Source organism: Nuphar pumila, chromosome 13, assembly GCF_984573655.1.
Source record: "Nuphar pumila chromosome 13, dmNupPumi1.hap1.1, whole genome shotgun sequence".
Lineage (NCBI taxonomy): Eukaryota > Viridiplantae > Streptophyta > Magnoliopsida > Nymphaeales > Nymphaeaceae > Nuphar > Nuphar pumila.
Genome location: NC_143261.1, coordinates 86320099 through 86347689, shown reverse-complemented (window position 1 = coordinate 86347689; position 27591 = coordinate 86320099). Strand labels below are relative to the sequence as shown.

The 27591-nt window shown below is 38.5% G+C and overlaps 1 protein-coding gene across 1 annotated transcript; it reads right to left on the bottom strand.

Annotated features, from left to right (window-relative positions):
• Nucleotides 1-892: 892 nt before the first annotated feature.
• On the bottom strand, nucleotides 893-27382 carry LOC149818987 (DEAD-box ATP-dependent RNA helicase 8-like). Its single transcript, XM_089984755.1, has 10 exons — nucleotides 25762-27382; nucleotides 24917-24977; nucleotides 23606-23840; nucleotides 15756-15994; nucleotides 11685-11936; nucleotides 11413-11593; nucleotides 10668-10756; nucleotides 10516-10589; nucleotides 1261-1413; nucleotides 893-1167 (listed from the first exon to the last, which is right to left on the bottom strand). The coding sequence occupies exons 1-9, from the start codon at nucleotides 26043-26045 to the stop codon at nucleotides 1335-1337; spliced, it is 1494 nt and encodes a 497-aa protein (XP_089840881.1). The 5' UTR covers nucleotides 26046-27382; the 3' UTR covers nucleotides 893-1167; nucleotides 1261-1334.
• Nucleotides 27383-27591: the final 209 nt, after the last annotated feature.

Here is a 27591-nt window from a genome sequence, read left to right as displayed (position 1 = left end):
GAGCTCATACTTGCAGAAACCCCTGATAGCTTAGAACCTAAAGAGATGCATTCTAGATTAGAAAAAGGAGTCTTTTTTGTTCATGAGGTCAATGCTCTAGTATTTCCACATACATTGATGATACGGTCCATTGGTCAAGTGCACATGACTAGCATGAACAAAGCTTATTCAGATATCACACAACCAATTTCAGTTTTTTGTTAACGGTTCTAAAAGCTCAGAATCGTTATGCTACAAATTATTGATTGATTGCGAAAGTTAATTAAAGAATTTTTGTTGCTTGCATTGTGAAATCTAATTATTCGGGAAGATGTAAAACAATTCTGTCGCTTGATGAGAGTAGGCTTGTCATGAGAAAGCATGTGTAATTTTGGTCATCACCCATGCTTGAATGAAAAAAAGACCACCACCAATGAATTATCATGGCCAGCTTACTCTCATCAATAGATATCAACGTAAGATCTCATTATCAGGGTTGGGTTTTTCCATGGCAGGGATATTCTCCCCATTTCGTTTGTCAGTAAAATCTGAAGAAAAGCCCGGCAGGTAGAGATTTAGCAAAAACAAAGAATATACATAAACTGTACGTAAAAATATGACATAAAACAGTAGGAAGTCAATATCTGCAGTACTATCATGATACAAACACAATGTTTTGTGAAAAAAAGTGACCTTACAAATATCACAATTTTATCAGAATTATTTCATCTGTTGAATATTTGCAATAAAATCAAGACATCCAAAATATCGCTATAATATTTCACATGGCTTGAAATGTAAGGATCATGCAACAGATGGTAGGACCATGAATCCTCCCTAGAAGAACAAGTATATATTTTACTGCCATCAAGAAAAAGGAGCCCAAGATTCACGAATACTCTAACTACAAACTTAAATGTAATAGCAAGTCTAGGTTTAACATTGCAAATAACGTTTAATCTTCAACAATTCACCAGGGGGAAATTCCATAAAATTCTACTAAAAATGGTCAGAATGGACAACCACATAATATCCACTGTCCATGAGAGTCAGATTATCTAAAGATTATAGAAGAATAATCAGCACGTACGGTTCATCACAAGACCCTGCATTCCACCATTATCTCCCCAGAGTGCTGCTATAAAATGTGCCTTGCATATCATTGCTGGAAGAGGCGGTGCCTTGGTACTGGGAAGATCACCCAAAGGGAAAAGGAGTAAGCTACTAGAAAGTTAAATTTTTTTAAAATGAACACAGCTGAAGACTTCTGACGAAGCTGACCTTACAAAGAGATATGTACAAAACACAGGATCAACATCAACTCCCCATTGCTGAACAAGGAAACTACTTGTGAATCAGCTGCAGTAAAGTGCCTGATCTATCTGCGGTGGGATTGGCTTTATCTCAGTTCCAAGCTCTTGTTCAATCCTGTACCTGTTAAAAAATAAACACCTTGAACCACAAGAGAACTCACACTGATGGATCAAACTCAAGCTGGTAAACCACAATTCCAAACCCAGAACCAATTTTGGTGACAGAGAAATCACAATTCCAAACCCAGAACCACAAGAGAACTCGCACTTTATGTCAAAGAAATCACTGATCTTTTGGTGACAGAGAGGTGCAACATTGACTCTGCCCTATTTTGGAGCCCTCAGTGTAAAACTCCAAGGGCAGTTCCCCTTGGGAAAGCTTTCCCATGTGCTTCAGCTTGAGCACGGGGTGCACCTCCCCAGGTTTTGAAATCGAGATGTCCCTTCATCTCAGGACAAATTCATCTCAGGACAAATCTGGCCACCCCCTAACTGAAAAAGTAGTATTTTGTATATTACATATGTCATACCGAATGTATCATGTATTCTGGGTCTGGACATTATACCGGGTCTGGATATTGTACCAGACCCGGACCCAACCCAGACCCATATTGTATATCAAAACATATAAAGTCATGTTCTAGGTCACAATTTCATTATTGAAATCGTGACAGCCGCAGCCCCTCTTCTCCTCTTCTTTTCTCTTTCTCACAAAAGAGATTCTAGTGAAGAATCTCACATGGTATCAGAGCCAAGATCCACCTAGGGTTTGAAGCAGCTTCCAAAAGGTGCGACCTGACTGTTTCAATCAAGAGAGGTTCGAGGTTTCCTTATTTCTCCCATCTCTTCTTTTCGTAAGTCTTGTTTTTTTTCTGTCTAGAGGATTCACGTCTCACGTGAATCCCTAAAATCATCACGTCTCACGTGAATCTCTAAAACTATCTTATTTCTTATTCGTGTCTAGAAGGATCACGTTTCACGTGAATCCCTAAAATCGACCCATCTTCTTCTTCGTCTGGAATATTCAGATCTGGTCGTGCTTCTGCACCACATCTGAAATACTCCACCTCTGCGCATTCTCTTTTTTGACTTGAACCGAAATATTCAGATCTGAGAGTGAAGTTGCATCACATCTGAAATATTAAGTTCCTTTTTACTGTCCAGACTTGATATTTGACACCAGATTTCAGTCTGAGTCTAAATCTATCAAGCGTCTAAACTCTACAGTCTATTTCTTCTTGTTGTCACATCTGATATTCATATAGCACTCTGCCTTCTGTCCACGTCATACCCATCTGCGTTTTGTCTGAAAACACAATCAGTTTTAAATTTTATTCAACGTGTGTTCAGAACTTCTTAATGCGTCAATCACAAACCATATAAATATAACAAGAGAAAAGAAAATTTTAGATCTGGTTCTCCTTTGAATCTGAAAGTTTCTGATCGCTAGTTTCTTGAAGGTTGCCAAGCTTCAAAAAAAAAAAGGCCGACCAGTCTGGCAGTAGACTGGGCACTTCGTGAATATCCTTGTTAAAATTTCTTTTTTCCATCATGGATTCTCATCCTTCTCAATCGAGTTTTTCTTCGAGTTTCCGAAAAGTTAACCACCTCAAACTTCTTGATTTGGAAGAGACAAATCATTCCTTTTATAAGGAGCAAGGTCTCTTAGGTCATCTGGATGGAACCACTCCAGCCCTGCTAGAATTTGTTACGAGAAAAGAGAAAGATGATAAAGGGGCAACTTCAATTGTGTATGTCAAAAATGCAGAATATCTCAACTGAGAAAGGAAAGACCAATCAGTATTTGCATACATTACCTCTACATTGTCTCAAGAGGTTCTTGTTGCAATCCCTGACAATTGTACAACCCTACAACTTTGAGAGAGATTGGTTCAGACGTATTCACAAGTTTCTCAGGCGATGACGGTTTTTCTCAAGAGAGAATTCCAGCTGCCGAGAAAAGACTCCATGACCATCATGAAATATCTAAACAAGATGAAGACTATCACAGACCAACTTGCAGTTATAGGATGTGCAGTAAGCGACAGTGATATGGTGCAACAAACTCTGAGTGGACTGGGATCCGATTATAATATGATCGTCACTTCACTACTGTGCTTGCCTGCTCTTCCTACTTTTGATGAGTTGCGGGCTAAATTAATTCAGTATGAAATGACTCTGGAAGGATTTTCTGAAGAAAACCACGTTCATTCTCAAGAAGTTTTTGTCACAGGGGTGACTTATGGTCGAGGACGGAGGCGAGGGGGACAAGGGCGAAATGGACACGGAGGACGTGGATTGCTTCCCGCTCCAAATATGTCGACCCATGCTCAGGGACAAAGATCTATCCCCACTTGCTTTCTTTGTAACAAAATGGGGCATATCAAGGCGAATTGTTGGCATAATCCTGAAAATAAAGAAAAGCCTTCACAGACAAAACCAAAAAGAAAGTCTAGCAGTATCAAAGACAATGGAGAGATTAGAGATCTGTTGATATCAGCCTTGTCAGAATTGAATTTAAAGTAGAATGACCAAGGAACTTGGTTTGTTGACTAGGGGCAGCAACTCACGTGACTGGTGATGCAGGTAAACTTTTTAAACCTATTCTTTATTTTGGTAAAAGTAAGATTGTACCATCCTGTTTCTCAGGTTAGAAAATCTGGCATTCCCATGTCACATTCTACCCTTGAACTTTCTGATGTCCATGCTCCCAATATAAAGAAAAATATTGTCTCTATTTCTAAACTTGATGATGATAATCATGCTTCAATCTAATTCACTCCCTTCTTTGTGCAGGTCAAGGACCTCAGCACGAGGAAAACGTTCCCTGAAGAAAGACACAAGGCAATATGTATGTCTTTCAAGAAGCTCCATGTCATTCTGTCCACTCTACTCATCTGGATTTGAAGTCTTCATTAGAGTTGTGTTCTTTCCCTTCAGCAAATGTTTTTAGTATTTCTGAATGTAATAAGCAGTGTTGTGAAAAGCGTTGAGGCGTAGCGAGGCGCTCCACCAAAATCTGAGGCGAGGAATAAGCCTCGAGGCGCAAAGCGTAAGCCTAAAAAAATTTAACTTAAAAAAAACTATAAAAATTATCTAAAATTATAAATAAATAAATAAAAAATGCCTTATTGATGAAGCACCAACCAACACGAAATAAAAAATCTCAAATAAATACGGAAAAATATGAGATAATTAGTATAAAGAAAAATAATGTCTATATTTTTTTATAGAAAGAAAAATTTAGACAAAACCTTAGCTTATATTAGTATCTTTTCTGGGGTACATTAATCCACGGGAAATAGGGCTAGGAGACAAAATTCTGCACAGAATTTCATATCAACAATAACTAATCATACTTCACAGAATATTTGCAATGTTGAGAGAAAAAACTGAAGCAAAACATCAATGAGAGAGACATCAACTAGAGGAAATCAAGGCAACATGGATATCTTGAGAGAAAAAAATGAAAAACATAAAAACTACTTTAACTACAATGTGATTTTTATACAAGCTCTCCAGCTCCACCAATTTAATGCAGCTCGCACATGGTATCTGACCTACCAATTACGATCTAAGAACAACTGAAGATTGATATGGGAACACCTAGGAACAAAAAACATATTTGCAAAAAACATATTTGCGTGCAAATCTGTTGGTTATAGCAGGCAGGGGCTGAGCCCTTGCCTGAAACAATATATGGCAGGGGCTTGGCCCCTGTCTGCTATAACCAACAGATGGCAGGAGCCTCAGCCCTTGCTTGACTGAATCATAGAATGGCCCCTGCCATTCTATGGCCCCTGCTAGAAACAAAAAGCAAGCAAGGGCTTGGCCCCTGCCTACTTTAACCAATAGATGGTAGGGGTCTAGCCCCTGCCTGCCTGAAACAATATATGGCATGAGCCTCGGCTCCTGCCTGACTAAACCATAGAATGGCCCCTGCTAGAAACAAAAAACAGGCAGGGGCTTGGCCCCTGCCTAACCGAAATCATATATGGCAGGGGCCAAGGCCCCTACCTGACAGGGACCACAATCGGCAGGAGCCATGGGCCTTGCCTGCCGGAATAAATCGCACGTCAGGGGCCGTGCCCCTGCCTGCTACAGAGATTCAAGAGAGGGAGACAGACACAAAGGAAAAAGAATGAAGGGGGTCGGGTTACCTAGGGTATGGGTGCTTTCGGCATCGCAGCTGCTTCCGGCGAGGAGGAGGAGGCCGATAAGGGAGAGACGGTAGAGAGGGACTGCGAGAGGGAGAGAGAGAGAGAGAGAGAGAGAGAGAGACTGTGAGAAATGGGAAAGGGGTTGCGAGAGAGAGGGAGAGATTGTGAGAGACGAGAGAGAGAGAGAGGGGCTGCTGCAAGAGATTATTTAGGGCCCCCGACCCTCGTTAGGGTCGGGGGCAAGATTTTAATTATGGTCAAATGAGGGCTTTGACCCTCATTTGACCATAATCATGTGGTGTGCGCACCTCACCCTAAGGCGTACACCTCAAGGCCTCTGAGGCATACGCCTTTGTGCATTTACGCCTCAAGGCACAAAGGCCCTCGCCTTGAGGCAAGGCACGCTTTTTGCTCCTTAGGCGCGTTTTTAATAACACTGGTAATAAGCCTTACATATGGCACAATCGGTTAGGACATTGTGGGAGTCATTTTATTGAGAAACTTGTTTCTAATAATTTCATTCCAAAAGAAAGTCTCAATGTGAACGAGAGAAGTCAAAAGTGTTTCAGTTGTCTTTTGTGCAAAAAGTCATGTATTGCCTTTTCACTCCGTTAATAAGAGAGCTTCAAAGCCTTTTGAGATAATATGTTCTGATGTGTGGGGGCTTGCCCCAGTTGCCTCTAGATCTGGAAGCAGATACTAAATTTTTGTTGATAGCTACTCTCGATACACCTGGATATATTTCATAAAAAATAAGTCAGAAGTTTTTCTCTTGTTTCAAAACTTTCTTTTCTTAGTAAAAAATCAATTCTCTAAGTCCATCCAATTTTTCCAATGTGATGGAGGAGGGGAGTTCTCATCTAGTGACTTTATTTCTTTTATTCAAAATAATGGGATAGGAAGAAAGGTGTCATGTCCACACACACCTCAACAAAATGGGATTGCTGAGCGAAAACACAGGCATATTGTCGAAAGTGCAATGAGTATTCTCCATGACAGTAATCTTCCCATCAATCTGTGGACAGAAGCTTTTCATTCTGTCGTACATGTGATAAATAGATTGCCTATGGATGTTTTGGAAAATAAGTCTCCTTATTACTGTCTTCGAATGTGTTTGTTACTGTCTTTTTGGGGTGCACATTGATCGGTCACTGAGAAACAAGTTTCAGGACAAGGCTCAGAAGTGTAGATTTGTGGGATATACAGACCACAAAGGATATAGGTGTTATGATCCCGCTAGCAGACGTATCAGAATCTCAAGAAATGTTATCTTTGATGAACAAAATTTTGATCACAAAGCTAGCACAGCGAATATGTCCTCTACCACAACTGAAGTTTATTATCCTTGGCTGAACTCAGAACTTTTTGCTAGTCCCAATGAAGTATGTTCTCCAGTTTGCGTGCAGCAGAAAGAAGAAATGTTTGAGACTATTGGTGCATCGAGATCACAGAATGGGAAAGAAGTACCATCATCGGTACCGGGCAAATACAAGGGCATTTCCTATACTAGACAAAGAACGATCGTGTCAGGCCTTTTAAATCACGCCCCAACAGCTGCACCTACTTCCTCTCATATTCTTGAGGTCAGAAGATACAATCGTATGCGACATCCTATTGATAGGTGGGTCAGCTATAACAACTTATCCTTGGATTTTCAGATCTTTTTAACTGCCCTTAATAAGGAAGATGAACCTATTATGTACTATCGGGCAGCCACTTCTACCAAATGGGTAGAAACCATGAATGATGAAATGCAAGCCTTGCGTGAATGTGGAACCTGAAAAATTGTTCCTAGACCACCTGACAAAAATGTTGTTGGATGCAAATAGGTCTACAAAATAAAGTATAAATCAAATGGGATCATTGAACGATACAAGGCAAGACTGGTGGCAAAAGGGTTCACCCAAGAAGCAGGGCAAGACCAGAGTTACCAGTCGAGGAAGCGGGAGCGGGAAGCGATACGGGAAGTGGGAGCGGGAAGCGAGGCACTTTAAAAAATTTAGGAAGCGGGGAAGCGTGGGACCACTTAGAAGAAAATTCCGAACCGTCTCGGAAACGACCTAGGAAGCGAACCGGAAGCGACCTAGGAAGCGAACCGGAAGCGAGGGGAAGCGAAAAAAAAATGAAAAAAATGGGGAAGCGAGGGGGAAGCGTGGGGGAAGCGTGGGGGAAACGTGGGGGAAGCGTGCTTCCCATTTATGGGAAGCGCGTTTCCCATAAAAGGGGGGCGCGCTTCCCATAAAAGGGAAACGCGCTTCCCAAAAAAGGGGGACGCTTCCCCTCACGCTTCGGAAGCGCGACGTTTCGCGCTTCCGAAGCGCGCTTCCCCTTTTGCCTAGGCGCTTCCGGTAACTCTGGGCAAGACTATGATGAGACCTTTAGCCCAGTGGTGAGAATGAGAACGATTCGAATTATTCTTTCCTTAGTTGTTAAACATGGATGAAAGCTGAGTCAACTTGATGTAAAAAATGCATTCTTGCATGGGGATTTGAAGGAGAAAGTTTACATAGAACAACCACCTGGATATCATGAGCAAGATTGTAAAACACATGTACGTAGACCAAAAAGAGCTATCTATGGCCTAAAACAAGCATCTCGTTCTTAGTTTGACAGCTTCTCACTTGAGATTCAAAAGCATGGATTTTGATGCTCTCTACTGGATCACTCATTATTCATTTTTAAAAGGCAGAATGTGGTCACCCTATTACTAATCTATGTGGATGATATTGTCATCACAGGAAACATTGTAGATCAGATCAGAGAAGTGAAAAACCTATTAGGTCAGAGGTTCAAAATGAAAGATCTTGGTGCCTTGCATTATTTTCTTGGGGTAGAAGTCGATAGCCGGGCTGATGACTTGACTCTCACTCAGCACAAGTATACGATAGACGTTCTCAGCAAGGCAGGTATGAGAGACTACAAACCTCTAGGAACTCCAAATGTGCTCCACCAAAAACTAAGTACTCATGATGGAGACCTGTGTGCGGATCCCACCAAGTATCACAGTCTCGTAGGGATGTTACAGTATCTCACATTCGGCCTAATATTGTTTATTCAGTCAATCAAGTGTCTCAGTTTATGCATGCACCACGTACTGGACATATGGAGGCGGTTATGAGGATACTCAGATATCTGAAAGGAACAATTGAAGATGGGTTGATATATTTGCCAAAATCGTCTGGCAAGGATATGCGTGAGCTTACTGTATATTGTGATGCAGACTGACAGGGGATCCAGATGAACGAAGTCTAATAGGGATGTTACGGTATCTTACATTCACTAGACCTGATATTGTTTATTCAGTCAATCAAGTGTCTCAGTTTATGCATGCACCACGCTACTGGACATATGGAGGTGGTTAAGAGGATACTCAGATATCTGAAAGGAACAATTGGAGATGGGTTGATATATTCTCCAAAATCGTCTGGCAAGGACATGTGTGAGCTTATTGTATATTGTGATGCAGACCGACAAGGGATCTAGATGAACGAAGGTCTAAATCAGGACATTGTGTCTTCATTGGAAGCTATGTCACATGGGTGCAGGTGCGGGGGTGCGGCACTTTCAAAAACCTTGGGTGCAGGAGTGCGGCAAATATATATATATATATATATATATATAGAGAGAGAGAGAGAGAAGGGGGTCCAGGAGGGGCGCCCCTGGCTGGGGGCAGCACCCCCCCCCCCTAAGAATTTTATTTTAAATTCTGCGGGCCATTTCATAGGGCAAAAAAAAATCCAAAAAATGGACCAAAATGACCCTGAGAGAGTTGACCGCACCCAGGGTCGGGTTGACCGCACCAGGTGCTGCACCCACATCGCGTCGACGAGGATGTGACACCTGTCTGGCCGAATCCCTATGACATAGATTGGAAGAAACTTAGTCTCTTGGAGTAGTAGAAAGCAAAAGGTCATCGCTAGATCAAGCAATGAGGTCGAGTATAGATCCATGACTGCCGCTACTGCCGAAGTCACATGGATCGAGCATTTACTAACTGAAGTGAGATAAACGATCTATCGATCTACCTTGTTGTGTGACAATCAAAGTGCTCTCAACATGTCATTCAATCCAGTACATCACAGTCGCGCTAAGCATATAGAGATCGACCAACTTTTAGTAAAACAAAAAGTTGAAGAAAAAGAGATTGAGCCTGAATTTGTTAATACTGAAAGACAAGTAGCAAACATATTTACAAAGGGCTTAACAAAAGATCATTTTTGGATGCTTAAAGGCCAAGTTGTTCATGGTTCAAAACCATGATCAACTTGAGGGGAGGTAAAAAAAGTAGTATTTTGTATATTACATATATCATACTGAATGTATCATGTATTTTGGGTCTGGACATTATACCGGGTCTAGATATTATACCAGACCCGGACCCGACCCGAACCCACATTGTATATCAAAACATATAAAGTCATGTTCTAGGTCACAATTTCAAAATCGTGACAGCTGCAGCCCCTCTTCTCCTCTTCTTTTCTCTTTCTCACAAAACAGATTCTAGTGAAGAATCTCACACTAACCAGGCACATTGAGCCTGCCTGGGCAACTATGTAACACGGACTCTTCTAACAGATTACCGCACCCGCGTCGCCGCTTCCATTGTGTCAGGTGAAGTGAACCACACTGAGGTCCATTTCTGTCCAAAAGTATATTCAGTTAACCCTATAGAAGTCCAATTTTATATATATATATATATATATATATATATATATATATATATATATATATATATATATATCCAAACCAGTGGTGTTATTTTTTATTGATGAGGAATAGCAATTGTAGATTGATAATTTGATTTAGTGCATGAGTTTATGCACGATGAATTGATGATATGATCATTGTTTTAAATTCATCAGTGTTAACTTAAAACTGTTAAAAATTATTATATATATACCCTCCCCGCACCCAAGTTTTTTTAAAGTGCCGCATCGCCGCATCCGTACCTGTATCCGCACCCACACCTGCACCTATGTGACATATCTCATCCTCCTCAATCGACAAATATGGATTTTCAATTCCTAATTCTTGATGATAAGAGTGAAACAAAATTTTCTTACAAGTTAAACCGATCCTCAAAAGTGATCAAATTCACCGCTAAGCCAAGGTGACCAAACCTTCCTGAGCGACCAACCTACAGATGTGAACGCAAAATGAGATGAGAAAAGAACAAAGATTTATTTTGTTTATCAGAATAAAAAGTCTCACATACCCTGTGTAAGTAAGTTTCTGAATTCTTTGGAAAATCAAAGTTGATAACAACATTCACTGCTTGAATGTCAATTCCCCTAGTAAACAAGTCTGCAATGGATTAAATATTAAAAAGATTAGTTGTCCATCAGATGTGGGAAAAAAACATGTTTTCATAATAACTTGGCAAATTGAAGAAAGTCAGATTACAGTGTCATTCTGAATGCTCAAAACAGAAGACCTTGAAGCAAACACAGGTATACAATGACTGGAAGAATATACCAGAGGCATCATACAAGTGCAAAACAAGAATTTCAGTAGAAAATTATAAAATTAAAAAGAATATGGATCATAATATGAGGTGTATCCCCATCTGACTTCAAAAGGTCCCAAATTCCAAACTTATTATTTTACACAATAAACTTAGATGTGAACAGAAGTCTAATACTGCAACTAGTTGGCACTAAGATGCCACATTGATATAATGCAACAGAGACAGATAAAATAATCCTGAAATGGAATTGGATAAATACATTTGCATCAATATGGTGGGCAAAGACCGAGAGAAATTATCCTTGCAATCTTCAGCAATTATACTTATGAACTGCAATGGACAAACAGAAAAGGTCCATGCAGAACAGAAAGGAATAGGGGGAAAAAGAATAATGAAATGAAAACTATCATCATTGCAGTACAACAGACTAAAAACGTGAATTTATTCATTGCAGAGTACACACAAATTAAGAAGGATCTGTTCAGAAGCATACCGGTACACACAAGATTCCTACAGGCACCATTACGGAAGTCATGAAAAACTCGGTTGCGATGTGCTTGCAACATCCTCGCATGAATGTAAAAGCATGAATAACCAAGTTCAGTAATCTTCTTTGCCAACAGTTCTACACGGGTCACCGAGTTGCAGAAAATAATTGATTGATTGATCTGAAGCTGTAATGTAAGCACAAGTTTTATCACTCACATTTCATGGAAAACTTTGGAACATATAAAGGCAAAAACTTGCTCGCATCAGTAATTAGACCTTTGAGAATAGTGTGTTTAAGCAGTGGACTTTTTGTCTTTCCTCAACAAAAGCATAGTATTGAGTTATACCCTTGAGGGTTAGCTCATCCATTAAGTTAATGATGTATGGCTTCCGCAAATATCGATCTTTGAAATCTTTAATAGTAATAGGAAATGTTGCTGAAAACATTAATATTTGCCGTGCTGGTGGAAGGAAACTGATCAGTTGCTCCACTGAAGGTTGGAATTCTGGGGACAAAAGCTTATCCGCCTGAGTCAAGAACAAATAATATTAGAAAATGGGACGGTTAAAAGGGTCTCTCCAATCAATTCAAAAAAACAAGACATGTTTCCAACACTATGAAATATGCAATGCATCTCATGAGGATAAATTTACTTCAAAACATAAAACTCAACACAATCAACAATAAAAAGAATATCTGGACGTAATATCATCCTCATTACTGCTTCAAGTAACAGTGTTTGCAGATTACCCGATTACACATCACTTTATTATAAAATATATATATATATATATATAATATCACGTGAACACAATGATTACAACAAAAGCCAACAACCTGATCATAGAAACTGACAAAGTTACATTGTCAATCCCCTACAGCCACGTTTCATGGATATCTTTAATTTGTTCTGAAACTCCAAGACTCTTTATGAACTTTGCTAGAGGATGAAACCGGATAAGATCTTAGCTACCTTATCTTAATCCACATCAGTTGCTGAGAAGGATATGCATCTAGGGAAGGTTGTAAGTATTGTATTGTAACCCGTATCGGTCAGGCCCAAAATAGGATATGTATCTTATTGTAAAAAATCGTAAATTTTGGAAAAAATTTAAAAAATTCTAAAAAAAACAGAAAAAATAGTAAAAAAAATTAAAAATCATAGCACACGAAATAATGATGAAATGCACAAAATGCAATCATAAAATCACATATGAAGCATTTATGTCTCTATGAGTTGCATAAGACATCATCAAACATCAACTATCTCACAAGAACAATGCAAAATATTAAATATCTTGCAATTAAGAACATGCCACAAGACTCATACTTTCATATTACATGAACAAAAATATTAAGGCAATAGTTGCACTCGATTTTTCAATCAGTTTTCGCTCATTATTTGAATGACGGATTATCTAATGTCATCTTTGTTGGAAGAGTGTGGAGTTTGATTTCTACCTTGATATAAATCTTTAATTTTCACAAATCCAACTTTGTGGTAAGTTGGGGGTTATAGGGAGCAGCGCCCCCGAGGCAGAAATTTTTTGAAGAGTAGCTTTGTAATTTTACTCATAATAAAGATTTTTTTACCTTAACCCATTTTCTTGAGTGAAAAAATTGTGGAAATGCAGTTTTTTACCCTAACCCACTTCTTTGGGTGAAAAAAAACAGTAGAAATGCACTCTTACTTGACGAAATCACAAAAGCCCTCTCCCCTGCGCAAAGATTGGCCCCCAAAACAGTCTCACGGCTCCTAGGGTGCGTGAGAAGCTCTCTGGTATGTTCTACATGAATGAGGATTTCGGTCCTCAAAAGCTCCTTAAAACCGAAAACATAAAAGCACATTTTTGCCAATTTTTAAGTTCGCAGTCACCGTACCTATATCTTACAATATGGCACTGTGTCGTATGATACATACAATACACACCCATCTCATATCGATCTCTTGCATCGATACAATACGCATCGTACTATATCATATTGTATCAATTTAAATTAAGATAATTGTTTTTGGATAATAATAAACCTGGCAAAACATGTGAGATATAAGGCAGGTCATGGTCAGAACCAGTGTTGTGAAAATTGCGTTGAGCCGTAGCGAGGTGCTCCACCAATATCTGAGGTGAGGCGTAAGCCTCGAGGCGTAAAGCATAAGCCTCAAAAAAAATAAACTTAAAAAAACTATAAAAAATATCTAAAATTATAAATAAAAAAATGCTTTATTGATGAAGCAGCAACCAACAAGAAATAAAAAAATCTCAAATAAATACTAAAAAAATATGAGATTAACATGTAAAAGTAACATTAACATGTTGACATTCCTCTCTCTCTCTCTCTCTCTCTCTCTCTCTCTCTCTCTCTCTCTCTCTCTCTCTCTCTCTCTCTCTCACACACACACACACACACACATGATGAGTTGTGGAGCCTGATTCAGAGTTTTTGCCCTTTCTGGGGGGTCCCACTGCGCGTTGAGCGGGCGGGGGGTCTCTGGGGGCAGCACCCCCTAGAAGAAAATTTTTCTTGGGCTTATGTTTGAGACCTGGTTTCTTATGGATCAGACCCAGCCACATTCCTCTTCACAAACACTACCGCTATGATGTAGAAAGACGCGAATATCGAGTACAGATCCTCAGCCCCCACTTGTTCCAACAAGCGCAGGGACAGCAGCCCCACAAAGAAATTCACAACCTGAGAGCAAAAGACTAGTCACAGCTTTAGCACAAAACAAAAGAAATTTGACCCATTTTAGCAGCACGGTGGAATGAATTTAGTTATAGGATCTCGTTGGGTGAACATGTCTTATTTTTCTACTGCAATAACCATAGACATATCCTGAAGTAATGCTTTCAACAAATGGCCTAATCCCTATCTAATGCAGTCTTTCCAAATAGAAAGTGTTCACATTATATGCGGCATGCAGCGCAGCTGACAGTCACCAATCTTGTTATATACCTTTAAAGAAGCGGTGGCGACGTGGGCGACGATGGCGAAGGAGGAGCGTGAAGAGAGGGACAGCGAGTGGGAGAGGAGAGGGAGAGCGAGTGGGAGAGGAGAGGGACAGCGTGCATGAAGGAGGAACGTGGGCTTTTTAAGCAATGCTTAAAAACCCTATTTTGTGGTCAAATGAGGGCTTTGACCCTCATTTGACTATGAAAATTTAAGGCGTGTATGCCTCAGCATGAGGGGCACCTCGCCTCGAGGCGTGCGCCTCAAGGAGTATGAGGCACACACCTTGGGGCTTTTGCGCTTTGTACATGCGCCTCAAGGCATAAAGCCCCTCACCTTGAGGCGAGGAGTGCTCTTTGCGCCTTGAGGCGCGTTTTTAATAATACTGGTCAGAACCCTTCCTTTGCAGGAAAATAAAAAAAGTTGAATCAAAATAGTCAGGGGTGACACAGTGAAAAGGGCCCAATCCAAGTCCAACCAGGAAATGCAAAGGAACCACAATTTGACTAGAAGTCAGCCAGCCTTAAACAGATTCGAGATGTTTTGGAGTAGTGATTTTGTGGGTGTATATGCTTCTATTCAAGACTGCCCAATCTAACAGTTATTTCCTAGGAACTTCAAACCCCTTCCAAAACAAGAGAGTTTAGAAACAATAAATTTGTATATATTGGTGTGATTCTGATATTCCTAGTATATGTGAATCCTGGAGTTCCTTCTGAAGAATCCCAGGATTCTGAGGATCCTGATTACACATCCAATTCTGAATGAGAAATTGGTAAGTTATACTATAATCTAGAAACCTCCCAGTCTCCCATGAAAGCCACAATTTATACCCCTCTTTCATCAATGCAATTTTAAATTCGCAGGCTGATGAAACTTTTTATTAATTAATTGTACTCAAAGTTTTTGTAAGATAATCAACACAAATGGACTTTTCACATCTAAAAATTGAAGGAATGGATCTGAGAGGAGATATTCTATCATCACTATATGATAATGATCTCTACAAATGCTACCCCAGTACAGTAACTAAGTTATAAAATAATCTAAACAACAAAGCAAATCTCAACTACAATTTAACTTAAAAATAGCATGAATTCAGCAAATTCAAAATGTCATTGAATTTTACATATAAGAAAAAACTCAACAGAATAAGTTCCAGAAAAGGAAATAGTTTCTAATGTGACATATTTTACGACAGGAAATAAATCAGTGGCATTAGTCTGGACAGGAGGTGTTACCAATTAGTAGGAACTATGAAACAGGAACAAATAAATAATACAGGAGAACTCAGTCATGAATAAGCATCTCAGGCATCCACAAAATCACTATTCACAAAGCAAGTTATTGAAAGATATATTAAAAAGTTAATTTTAAGACATTAAAAAGTTTGTTACCTCATCCATGGCAAGCATTGTACAATCTTTCAAGATGCAAACACCCTTCTTAACAAGGTCAAGTATTCTACCCGGGGTTCCAACAAGCAAATGTACTGGCCGATAAAGACGCATGATATCATCTTTTAAGCTTGTTCCTCCAGTGGTAACCATTACCTGAATCTTCAAATGCTTACCAAGATCCTTACAAACTTGTGATGTCTGAAGAGCCAATTCTCGTGTGGGAACCAGTATGATAACTGAAACATGATGATCAGATATCTCTTAAATTCATTTTTCCAAAAAAAAATAATAATTATCACCAATTTGAATTAAAAAGGAAAAATGTCAACAAGAGTATATGATAACACAACAAGTTTAATTCAGAGCAAGGAACAACAAAATCCTTCTAATCATACAAAGCAAGAATGTGAACAATATCACAATCACCACTTTACATTTCCATATTACCTAGTTCCTATCACATGAATTACATTGTTAATATAGATTTTAATTTTGTAAGCATAGGCAGTATCAGTAATTATTAGAGGTTAAAAGAAGTATTTGTACTTTTGAACCAGAATTGGAACAAAACAGACCCGGGTCTGAATCTGTTTTGGCCATTGTCACAAATATCGGTTTTGGTTATATCTCGGCAAGGCAATTTCTTGCAATAATATAGGTTTAGTTGATGAATCACATCCTCAAGAAAATCTTGACCGGTAAAAAATTTTAAAGAATATAAAAATAGCAGAATAAGTAAAAACAAAACATGTTTAGATAATAAAATACACATAATAAAAGAATAAATAAAAAATATAAAATAAAGAATAAGTAAAAATATAAAAGAAAGAAGAAAACATACTTAAGATAGAGAAAAGAAGTAAAAATTTAAAAGTAACTGATAATATCATGATATATCACGATATATATAAATTCTAATATTTTTAAAATATCACGATATTTCTAATTTATTACAGCTTACACAGATTTTTCTGCATGCTTTTCCAAACAAAGAGAAATTTCTCAAGATCTTATAATAAATTCCTTTTCAGATTGTTACTAAGCTCCGCAAAATTTACAACTCAGCCAAGGAAAAAAACTGTGATCTACTTTTCTCATTAATCTCCTGTCTCTCAAATGAAATGTGAATTCTTACATAATCTCTGACTCCCAATGACAGGTGGCATAATAAGATCAACAAAGAGTTGAGATTGTCATCGTACAAAAAGGCTAAATGCTTTAACCAACTGAACTAAGAAGCTTAAGCCATAAGACTTCAAAAACACCATGGCACCAATCACCATCTAGATCATCATTGGTGCTTAACACAGAAATGACATGTTGTAGTCTTCAACAGACACAATAACACAAATTTAATCATATGTGGTCTCTGTCACTGCCTTACCATGTACAGAATCGCCACAATAATAAAATTTTCAACTTAATTGAGACCCTGAAATAACTCTAATACCCCTACGCATTCATTTCTCTCATGCACCCATTATGATGCAAAGACAATGATTTACCTTATGAATATATGTGCTTGGTGTATCTAGCTATGGCATCATTCAAGTAACACCTATCCACCATTATTCTTTTCGCTTAGTGATGTACAATTCCTAAAGTCAAAGTATGTCCAGTCTTTCATTGCTGCCAAATAAGGATCCTCAAAGCACATTCATCTTTGGTCAAAGTCAACCTATCAACACTATCCACCTTAACAATCAAAGAGGTACTTCCAAGTCTACCAAACCCTTCACAATCTTTTATTCAGCAAATTACCTCCTTGCTTATCTACCGTATAACTTGTTGAACATGCTTATCTGGCTGAGAGACAAAAGTCAATAGTTTAATGGTTCCTTACAAAGCCACGGGTGTAAACCATGCCAACAGGTAGTGTTTCTGAGTCCATGCATCATCAACTTTTTTCTACCTGTTTAGTTAGGTAACTCTCTGAAAGGCAAGGCTCTCAGAGAAAGAATCACTTGTGTTATTTTAATCAACTGACTGAATGACTCATCCTAGTCAAAAGGATATCTTGCTTTTTAAGCATATAACTTTGCAACCAACCAAACTTTGAAACTTGCCATACTTCAGCAAAACCTTAATTTAACTTTATTGTGTTGATTTCTGATCCAACTGCCCATGAATGATATGCACAGAAAGAATGGAACAGAAAGGAACAAAAAGGTTTGTATGGTGAAAAAAACATGGATTACATTCATTCAGACCATCTCATAATTCATATCTTCATCTGTAGTTTTGCATTGTGTTTAAACCATCTTCTTATAAATAGGAGATATTTCAAAATATTACAATATTATTGTGATAAATACAAAAGCAATTTAAAAGGGAAAATAGCCCAATATCAAACCATCACCTAGTTGAAACTACCAGAAGACTGAGACAAAAATATGCAGTCTTATAGTTTTTATTGTGACATCGTCAATGATATTTAAGAGTATTTCTGTTTTCATTTTTTTAATATGTTAAATATGTTATTTGCCTTTGTTTCTTTCTCGTTTTCCTTTATTTTCAAAACTACTCTATATTTTTTATACATTTTTACAAAAAAATAGGTTATCAAAATGTGTTGTTCTTTCTCTTCTGTATTAACTTTTTACTTTTTCAAAATGATTAGATTTTCTTAACGTATATAGGAAAACCTATAATATCATGAGAAATTGCCTCACTAAGATGTAATTGAGAAGATTGTTGGTATGCTACAAAACTAGTGCGACATACATGCCTCCTAGTTTTGGTTCAATGAGATGTCTAATGTGATTAGATCTCCATGAAGGATAATGGGCTAAAGAAAAGATTTGACATAGGGTAAATATATCACGATTTGCAGGTTACAACATACACTGTATATATGCTGTACACATCATTCAGCAGGGGTTCTGAGACACTTCTCTGATTATTTTTTACCATTGGAAGGCCAACGGGCTACCTTTTGACAATGTTGTAAGTCATGACAGGCTGTTAGTATAATTTTGATATGTTTTACCAGAACAGTTTCTGCAACCATAAATTGTGAATTACATTCATGGCTGCAGTATCGTAGTCAATGTTCTTCCCTAGTATATGGTTGTTCCAGGGGCAGTCCAACATTTAACCAATTAGAACCTATGTCACATGGGTACGGATATGGAGGGTACGACATGGAAATTTCAAAAAATGAGGGTATGTGGACACAGTACAACAACAACAACTACTACACCTTCATTCCAAAACAAATTGGGGTTGGCGATATGAACCAAAAAAGAAAATCATTTTGGGTCTTCCACATGAATCCTTCTCCTCCAATCATTTTTATCCAATGCCATGTCCTCGGTGAGGTTCAAAGCATTCATATCCTTTCCTATCACCTCCATCCATGTCTTCCTAGGCCTACCCCGACCTCTTTTAACTAATATATTTTCCCATTTCTCCATCCTTCTAACTGGAGCATCATTAGGCCTTCGCCGAATATGTCCAAACCACCGTAAACGATTCTCTCTCATCTTATTTTCAATGGGTGCAACGCCTACCTTCTTACGTATCTCCTCGTTCTGAATCTTATCTTTTATTGTATTTCCACACATCCATCTCAGCATACGCATCTCAGCTACACTCATTTTTTGAATAATGCTGTCTCTTGGCAGCCCAACATTCCGTACCATATAGTAAAGTGGGCCTAATAGTCGTCCTATAAAACTTTCCCTTCAACCGCAACGGCATTCTACGATCGCACAACACTCCAGTTGCACTTTTCCATTTCATCCACCCAACCTTTATCATATGATTTACATCTCCATCAATTTCTCCATACTTTTGAATAATAGATCTCAAATATTTGAAACAATCATCCACCGGTATTTCTTGCTCACCAAGCTTCACTACTTCGTTGCTTACTAAACCGACATTCCATGTATTCTGTCTTACTTTTACTCAACTTAAAACCGCTTGCTTCCAATGTCTGTCTCCATAATTCTAACTTAGAATTAACCCCAGCTCTAGACTCGTCAATCAAAACAATAACATCAGCAAACAACATACACCACGGCACATTTTCTTGAATTGATCTCGTAAGCTCATCCATCACTATAGCAAATAGGAAAGGGCTTAAAGCAGATCCTTGATGTAACCCAACCGTTACAGGAAAATTGGTTGTCACCCCTCCATAAGTGCGGACATTGGTTACTACTCCTTCATACATATCTTTAATTATACTAATGTACTTGAGAGAAACATCTTTATTCGTCATTGTCCACTAGAGAACATCCCTAAGTACTCTATCGTATGCCTTCTCCAAATCAATAAAAACCATATGCAAATCTTTGTTCCTCTCTCTATTTCTCTCAATAAGTTGTCTAAGATGTATAGCTTCCATAGTTGATCTTCCAGGCATAAAACCAAATTGATTCTCCGATATCATGACAACCTTCCTCAACCTAGACTCAATTACCCTCTCCCAAAGTTTCATAGTATGACTCATGAGTTTTATACCACGATAGTTTGTGCAATCTTGTATATCACATTTATTCTTATATAGAGGCACCAAAGTACTCTTCGTCCACTCATTATGCATCTTATTTGTCCGCCAAATCTTGTTAAAAAGATTAGTGAACCATTCTAAACCTTTCTCTCCCAAGCATTTTCAAGCCTCGATAGGTATACCATCTGGGCCAACTGCCCTTCTTGATTTCATTTTCTTCAAAGCCTCTGCAATTTCTTTCTTTTGAATCTTGCGCATGAAGTCACAATTCATCTCATGAAAAGGAATGAAGAAGTCTCCAAGATCCTGAGCATGACTTTCATTAAATAGCTTATCAAGATACTCTTTCCATCTCTCCTTAATCTCCTCATCTTTGACTAAAACCCTTTGTGTTTCATCTTTGATACATCTAACCATACCCAGATCCCTCGATTTCCTATCTCTCATCTTTGAAAGCCTATAAATATCTTTCTCGCCCTCTTTGGTATCCAACTTATCATAAACCTCCTTATATACCTTATCCCTCGCGTTCCAGACTACTTTTTTAGCTTCCTTCTTTGCTATCATATACTTCTCCAAATTCTCATTATCACGACTCTTACTTAGATTTCTATAACACTCTCTTTTAACCTTAATAGTTAATTTGACATCCTCGTTCCACCACGATGTATCCTTACCTAGCGGTGCACCGCCTTTAGACTCACCCAATACCTCCTTAGCCACATTTCTCATGCCACCCGCTATCTTATTCCACATTGATTCTGAATCCTCTTCGAGACACCAATCAGCTTCTTTAACTACCTGCTCTACAAACATTCCTTGATTAGCTCCTTTCAGTGCCCACCACTTAATTCTAGGATTTATCATATGTCTATCCCTTTTGCGGCATTGTCTAATTCTAAGATTTAAAATTAAGACTCTATGTTGTGTAGCTACACTTTCTCCCGGTATAACCTTACAATCGATGCAACAACCCCTATCTCTCTTTTTAAGTAGAAAAAAATCTATCTGGCTCGTATTAACTCTACTTTTAAATGTTACTAGGTGAGACTCTCTCTTCTTAAACCAAGTGTTTGCTAAGATCATATCATAGGACAAACCAAAATCTAAAATCCTTTCTCCACTTTCGTTTCTTTCTCCTATACCATAACCTTCATGGATACTCTCAAATCCATCCCTACTAATGCCTACATGCCCATTAAGGTCACGCCGATGAAAAGCCTTTCTCCATAAGATATCCCTTATACTACTCCATCTAGCCTTTCTCCATAAGATATCCCTTATACTACTCCATCTAAATCTTCCCAGAATTGACGCTTAATGGAATCATCTAAACCTACTTGAGGTGCATAAACACTAATAATATTAATAATATTTGTACCTAATACTAATTTAATAAGCAAAATCCTATCACCCTTCCTACGGACCTCAACTACATTATCTATAAACTCACGACTAATAACAATCCCTACTCCATTCCTATTCATATTTATTCCTGTATACCAAATCTTATATCACCAAGGTTCTATCACATTTGTTTTCTCACCTACCCATTTGGTCTCTTGTAGATATAAAATATCAATCATTCTCCTACACATAACATCTACTAACTCTACCAACTTACTAAAGACCCTATGTTCCAAGTGGCTAACCTAATTTTATGGTCTTGGACTAACTTCTTTACCCCCACCCGTCCTAACAAAGTGAGGGAACCCTTGCCTATTTGACACCACACCCGGGCGCCGGTGTGACGCGTCGCTTCCGGGCGACGACCTAGCAACCCTTGCCCATTTATCACTGCCTCCGGGCCTATAGAGTACAGTGTGTCACTCAGTAGGGAACGCCCTAACGAAATTCTCATATTGGTTCATATTCATAGGGTATGACTAAGTTTTTATGCTGGCTGTCACAGGCCTACCGCAGCCCTCCTCCTTTATCCGGGCTTGGGACCGGCAGTGTATAACTAAACGGTTCGTGGACACAGTATATATTCAAAAAGAGAATTTGGGTGTGGATCTATAATAAGGTCCATATCAAAAAAAAATTAAAAAGACTGTAAGGGAGGTGATTGTAGTTTTTTGGAAAAAAAAAGGCAGTGGAGGTCCATATCAGAAATTAAAGAAAAAGTTTGTAATGGAGGGGGTGACTAATTTTTAACAATAGGGGGGAGGAGGAATGAAATTATCCTTTAAATAAAAACATAGGGCACAAAATCTATCTCTCTCTCTCTCTCTCTCTCTCTCTCTCTCTCTCTCTCTCTCTCTCTCTCTCTCATCTTTTTCTTCATTCTCCTCCTCTTTCTTTTTCTCCCTTCTCCTCTTTTTTTCTTCTTCCTCCTCCTCCTCTTCCTTTTTCTTTTTCTTCCTCCTTGCCTTTCACCGAGGTCAAACAAAAAAAATGGGTTGGGTCACGGTTGGATCTGACCCAATCCAGACCAAAACATACCCGTGCTGCGCCCGGTACCAGTACTCATGCCGGGCTGTGTCGACACGGGTACGGCTTCCTGTTTGCCATGTCTATGTGACATAGGTTAGAACAGATTAATGTATGGCTGCTGCAATGAACTTTTAACGTGCTGTCATTAATTTCTAGCAAGCAATTCACATTTTGGGGAAAAAAAATATTAAAAACAGTAAGGCGTATAGAACAGCAAATCTCTTAAAATTTCAAGCAACAGTAGAGTACTTAAGGTCTTGGAATATGATATAGCAGTACAGAAGAGGACGGAACATAATATCGTATTGAATAATCATAAAAGCACATAAAACAATTATATTGCATCACAAACCAATTTATGATTGTCATAAACAAACGCCCAGTATATTTCCATGTGCTTGTTCCTTATTCCTAGCTCAGATTTGAGGAATGCTACACAACCATTATTGTTTTGATCATCATTCATAATACCCTACCATAATACTTTAATAAAAGAATTGAAAGAAAAAGTAAACAGACATGCTAATTTACCACATTATTGATTTGGTATTAATATGAAGAAAATTGAGGCCATTTAACACTTTTATGTTATTAGCAACGCAGGTGAATAAATGTAAAAAGAAACTGTGATGAACCCACTTCAAAAAGCCAAGTGGCAAGAAGGGCAGAATGGGTCATTGTTGTATTTAGACTTTGAAGTGATGGAGAAAACAGTAAAGATGGTGTTTGACATTCCTCAAAAGTCAAACCGGGGTATAAGGATCAGACCAAATAGTAAGGTTGAAATGTAAATCTCCTTATTAAAAAATATTTGTCATGTGGGAGAAGCAATACCTTTAAGTTAAAATTAGACTTTAGTCTTTTCAGTACAAAAGATTGCTAATCCACCAGAACCTTTACCATAACACTTCTTATCAATAAGAACAACCTGTATCTTGGTTACCACAAATACCTTGAATGGCATTTTTCTCTTGATCAATTTTCTCAAGTGCAGGAATGCAGAAAGCAGCTGTCTTCCCAGTTCCATTTTTTGCCCTTGCAAGAATATCACTGCCAGTTAAAGCTATGGGTATACTTTCTTCTTGAATTGGAGAAGGCCTCTCAAATCCCTTCTCATATATACCCATAAGTAACTCTCGCTTCAGGAAATAATCTTCAAATTCATTTCCTTTCGTAGCAGTCACATCCTGCAAAGACACAATTAAATCTATAAATTAATACTCACATAAGAAAAGAAACATACATTAGCTAAACAAAGATTAAAAAAAAGTAACTTGCAATAAGTGAACTAAAACAATGAATCTGAATCCACACACATGGGCACACACACACACAGAAGATGAAACGACTTATCTAAAGAGTTTGAAGCAATAATTTTGTTTTTTATATGCAATTTCAGTTACAAAAGATGTGTGATTCACCTACTAGCCTGCCCAGAGTTAAAGAAAGCAAAGAGGATGCCAATAAAACAGAATGAGGAGAGCAATAGCCCCTTTTCCTGTATCATCTCAAGGTTTTGAAAAGGAAACAAAAAATGTTGGTCATAGTAGGCTTTATCATTGAACTTCACAAGCACTTTACCCTTTGCCAAGGAAGGATCACACAATGGAGAAAGAGAATTGTAACTATTTGAGACCTGGATGTTGATCTTATTTATCGCTAGTTGGAGTGTCCACCGATAGGTTGGGCAAAAGTAAATGAGAAAAAGAAAAATGATAAATATAATAGAGAGAAACCTATCGGATAGCCCCAATAAAAAGATGTTTGGGAAGTATAATAATATTCTGCATTTGGGTTCTTTTAATTTCGTAAAAACTGCACCACAGATAACCTTAAGCAGAAGAGATAATGATGAATGCACTATTTGAATGGGATGTTCACTTTCTATAGGCATACACAGATATTGTTATAAAACAATAGAAAGGGCAAAAAAATATTTAAATTTCATGAATATAAATTGGAGTATCATGTTGCTCGAAATTAAATGTTTCAAAACAATACAAGTCCAACCATGAAGTTCATATAAATGAAACAAAAATAAGGAAAAGAAAATGAAAAGATCCTCAAAAGCAGTAGAATCACATTTTGCCAACTTGTTTTGTTTATTACTGAACTTATATTATTGATAATAATGGCATGCACACATACATGAACCCATCCACACATACATGAACCCACCCACACACACATGAACACACTCACGAATTCATGCACGCAAACATGAAAGTACACACACGAAAACAAATGAAATTTTACATCATACCTCTGTCATGTAACGTGCATCACTTGGCGGAATCTTCAACTGAGCTTTCCAGTCCTGAGGACTAGAACAAGAATAACAGCAGAATTTCAACTGCATGTTCCAATAGAAGAAACAACACAATTGCAAAGAAGAATAAGAACACAGAACCGTCAACCACAACACAGTGTTTGCAGTCTATTGGGCAGTGCATGAACATAGAAGCATGCTGCTAACAACAGACGAGCAGTCAAACCAATTAGCTGAATAATAGCTAGCCGCAAAGGATGATCAAAATTTAGAAAAGATGAGTGTCATGCTGAGCAAGATTATGCCAAATGATTTTGATCCTTACACATCCAATCTGAGTTTAATTACAACTGTATTTACATTATTCTTCTCAAAACCTAGATATTTCAGTCAATACCTCCCCTCCTGAAGATGCAAATTAAAGAATGAAAGAGAAATGTTTCAAAAACTGGGAAAATACTTGTTTACTATTTTAGATTGTAATGCATTTTGGGACAAGTAAATCTTTTGGAATTCCTTAAAAAGAGGGTTCTAACCTATAGGAAGGAAAAAAGGAAAGCAACAAAGCAAATTAATTCTGCACAAAAGTGTAGCTCCCAATCCAATACATGAAACAGTATGAAAAGTCTGTATTTCATTCCAAAAAAAAAGTTGGTTAACATAACATAACATTCTAGGAAGAAAAGATTGGTATTCCATCTTTACAATTCTCATAAAACAAATCAAACACTCGTAGACATGTCAACCACAAAGATGGAAGCATGAAGGAATGAAAAAGAATCAACATAATTCAACAAAAGCAAAACCAAGAATCTGTGGTTCATCATACGAAGACGCACCCAGATTTGATGCCACCATGCTGTTGAAGCGCCGTTGAGTCAGTTTTCACACTTATAATATTCTCTGCTGCACTGGCAACAGAATCAGCAGAAGCTTGCCTCCTCAGCCACTGCTGTTGCTGCTGCTGTTGTTGTTGCTGTTGCGGATGATACTGCAACAATCCTCTCTGAACATACTGCTGTTGGTTTCCCCTCCATTGAGAGTCCTGACTCAGGTTCGTGTTTGCTGGCCCGGCTGGACCTTCCCGGATGCCCGGTGGTGGGTACCGAGCTCTCGAATTCATCTCAATAAAGGACAAGATACCAGAAATGCAAGCGTATAGTCGAAATCAAGAAATGAAGAATCGAACCTAAGAGTTTGCAACTTTGTGTTAGTTCGCCTCCGAGACCCAAAATCGAAGGAATTAGAAGAAAACTACGTTACCCCGAACACCACCTATGGTCGCCTTTATTTGTCTACTTTTCCTTAACTTCAACTTTCGGTTAGGGGGGGGGGGGGGGGGGGGGGGGGGGCGGAAGCAACTTGTCACCCAAAAACAAAAGCAATCAAACCTTTACAAAAGAAATAAGGCGATGAAAGAAAAAGGCTTAGAACAAAAAAGCAGCAGAAAAAGGAAAAGAAAGATAAAGACGTTATTCTGTTAAAGAACGCTATGAATTCGAACAAAAACTGTGAGTAATCGGAAAAATAGAAAATCAAGATCCACTCGATCGTCTAAAACTGCAACAACCAAGGAAAACCTGAACCAAGACAACCAGAAATTTGCCTTATCTTGAAAGGAATCACTAGCATCAAACTAGCTAATCGCCTTTCCTTAATACCAGAAGAATACAAATCTTCAAAAGAAAAACAAGAGAGAAAGCAGAAATAAACAAAACCCAGGGTCAGATTAGCTTAAAATGGCACGAAATTACAGGAAGATTGTCAGAAATCAGCTCTAAACCCCCAACATCACAAACGCGTGAAGACGAAAAAACTTCTTATAGAAAAGGAGAAAGCACCAAGCGTCCGATTGCCAACTTTCCTACCCTAATCTCAAAGGAGGAAATCCCAAATACAGACCAATGAACCCCCAAAAAAAACACATAAAATCGTACGCCCCAAGAACGCGAATCGAGAAGAATCATCACAACCCACGAACAACCAAACGCGGACAAAACCTCGGAAAAGAAGGAGAACGGGTGGGAAAAGATCGAGATTCACAATCAGCTACCTTATTTCCCTAATTTCGGGAAGGGAAAAAGAAAAGAGAAAACATGGAAAGCTCCACAAGATCATGCAAAACGAAACGAGCAAACAAGAGAACTCCCCAAATCGCCAACTACCACCCAATAAAACTCCCGAAAACGCGAACTGGACCAAGAAAATCCCCCAAATCACGAACTACAGAACATGGAAAATCTTGGAAAAGCAGAAGAGATCGGGATCTCCGATCTGGACCACTTCTTGTCCTAGTTTCAGAGGGACCAGAGGAAGGAATCTAGGGTTTCTGATTCGGTGGGTTTAGGGAGAGCTCCTCTTGGGGAAGACGACCTGGAGCAGAGGAAGGAAGGAGGAGGAGCAAGGAGGAATTAGGGTATTGGATGGGGAGAATGAGAGACATTTCCGTTGAGGGGATTCGGATGGAGGGAGGGAAGAAGGAACGTAGCGTTAGGTTTTCCTCTCCGCAACGATTCCGTAAATTACCATTCTGCCACACTCATTGCGAATACACTGCGTGAAATTCGGTTGTCGCTTTACGTCACTGCGAAGTGTAAAACACCGTTGGATTTTAAAGAACGGAGGGTCTGGATTCTCTGTTCTGTGTACGTAGCCGTCGGATTTCCAAG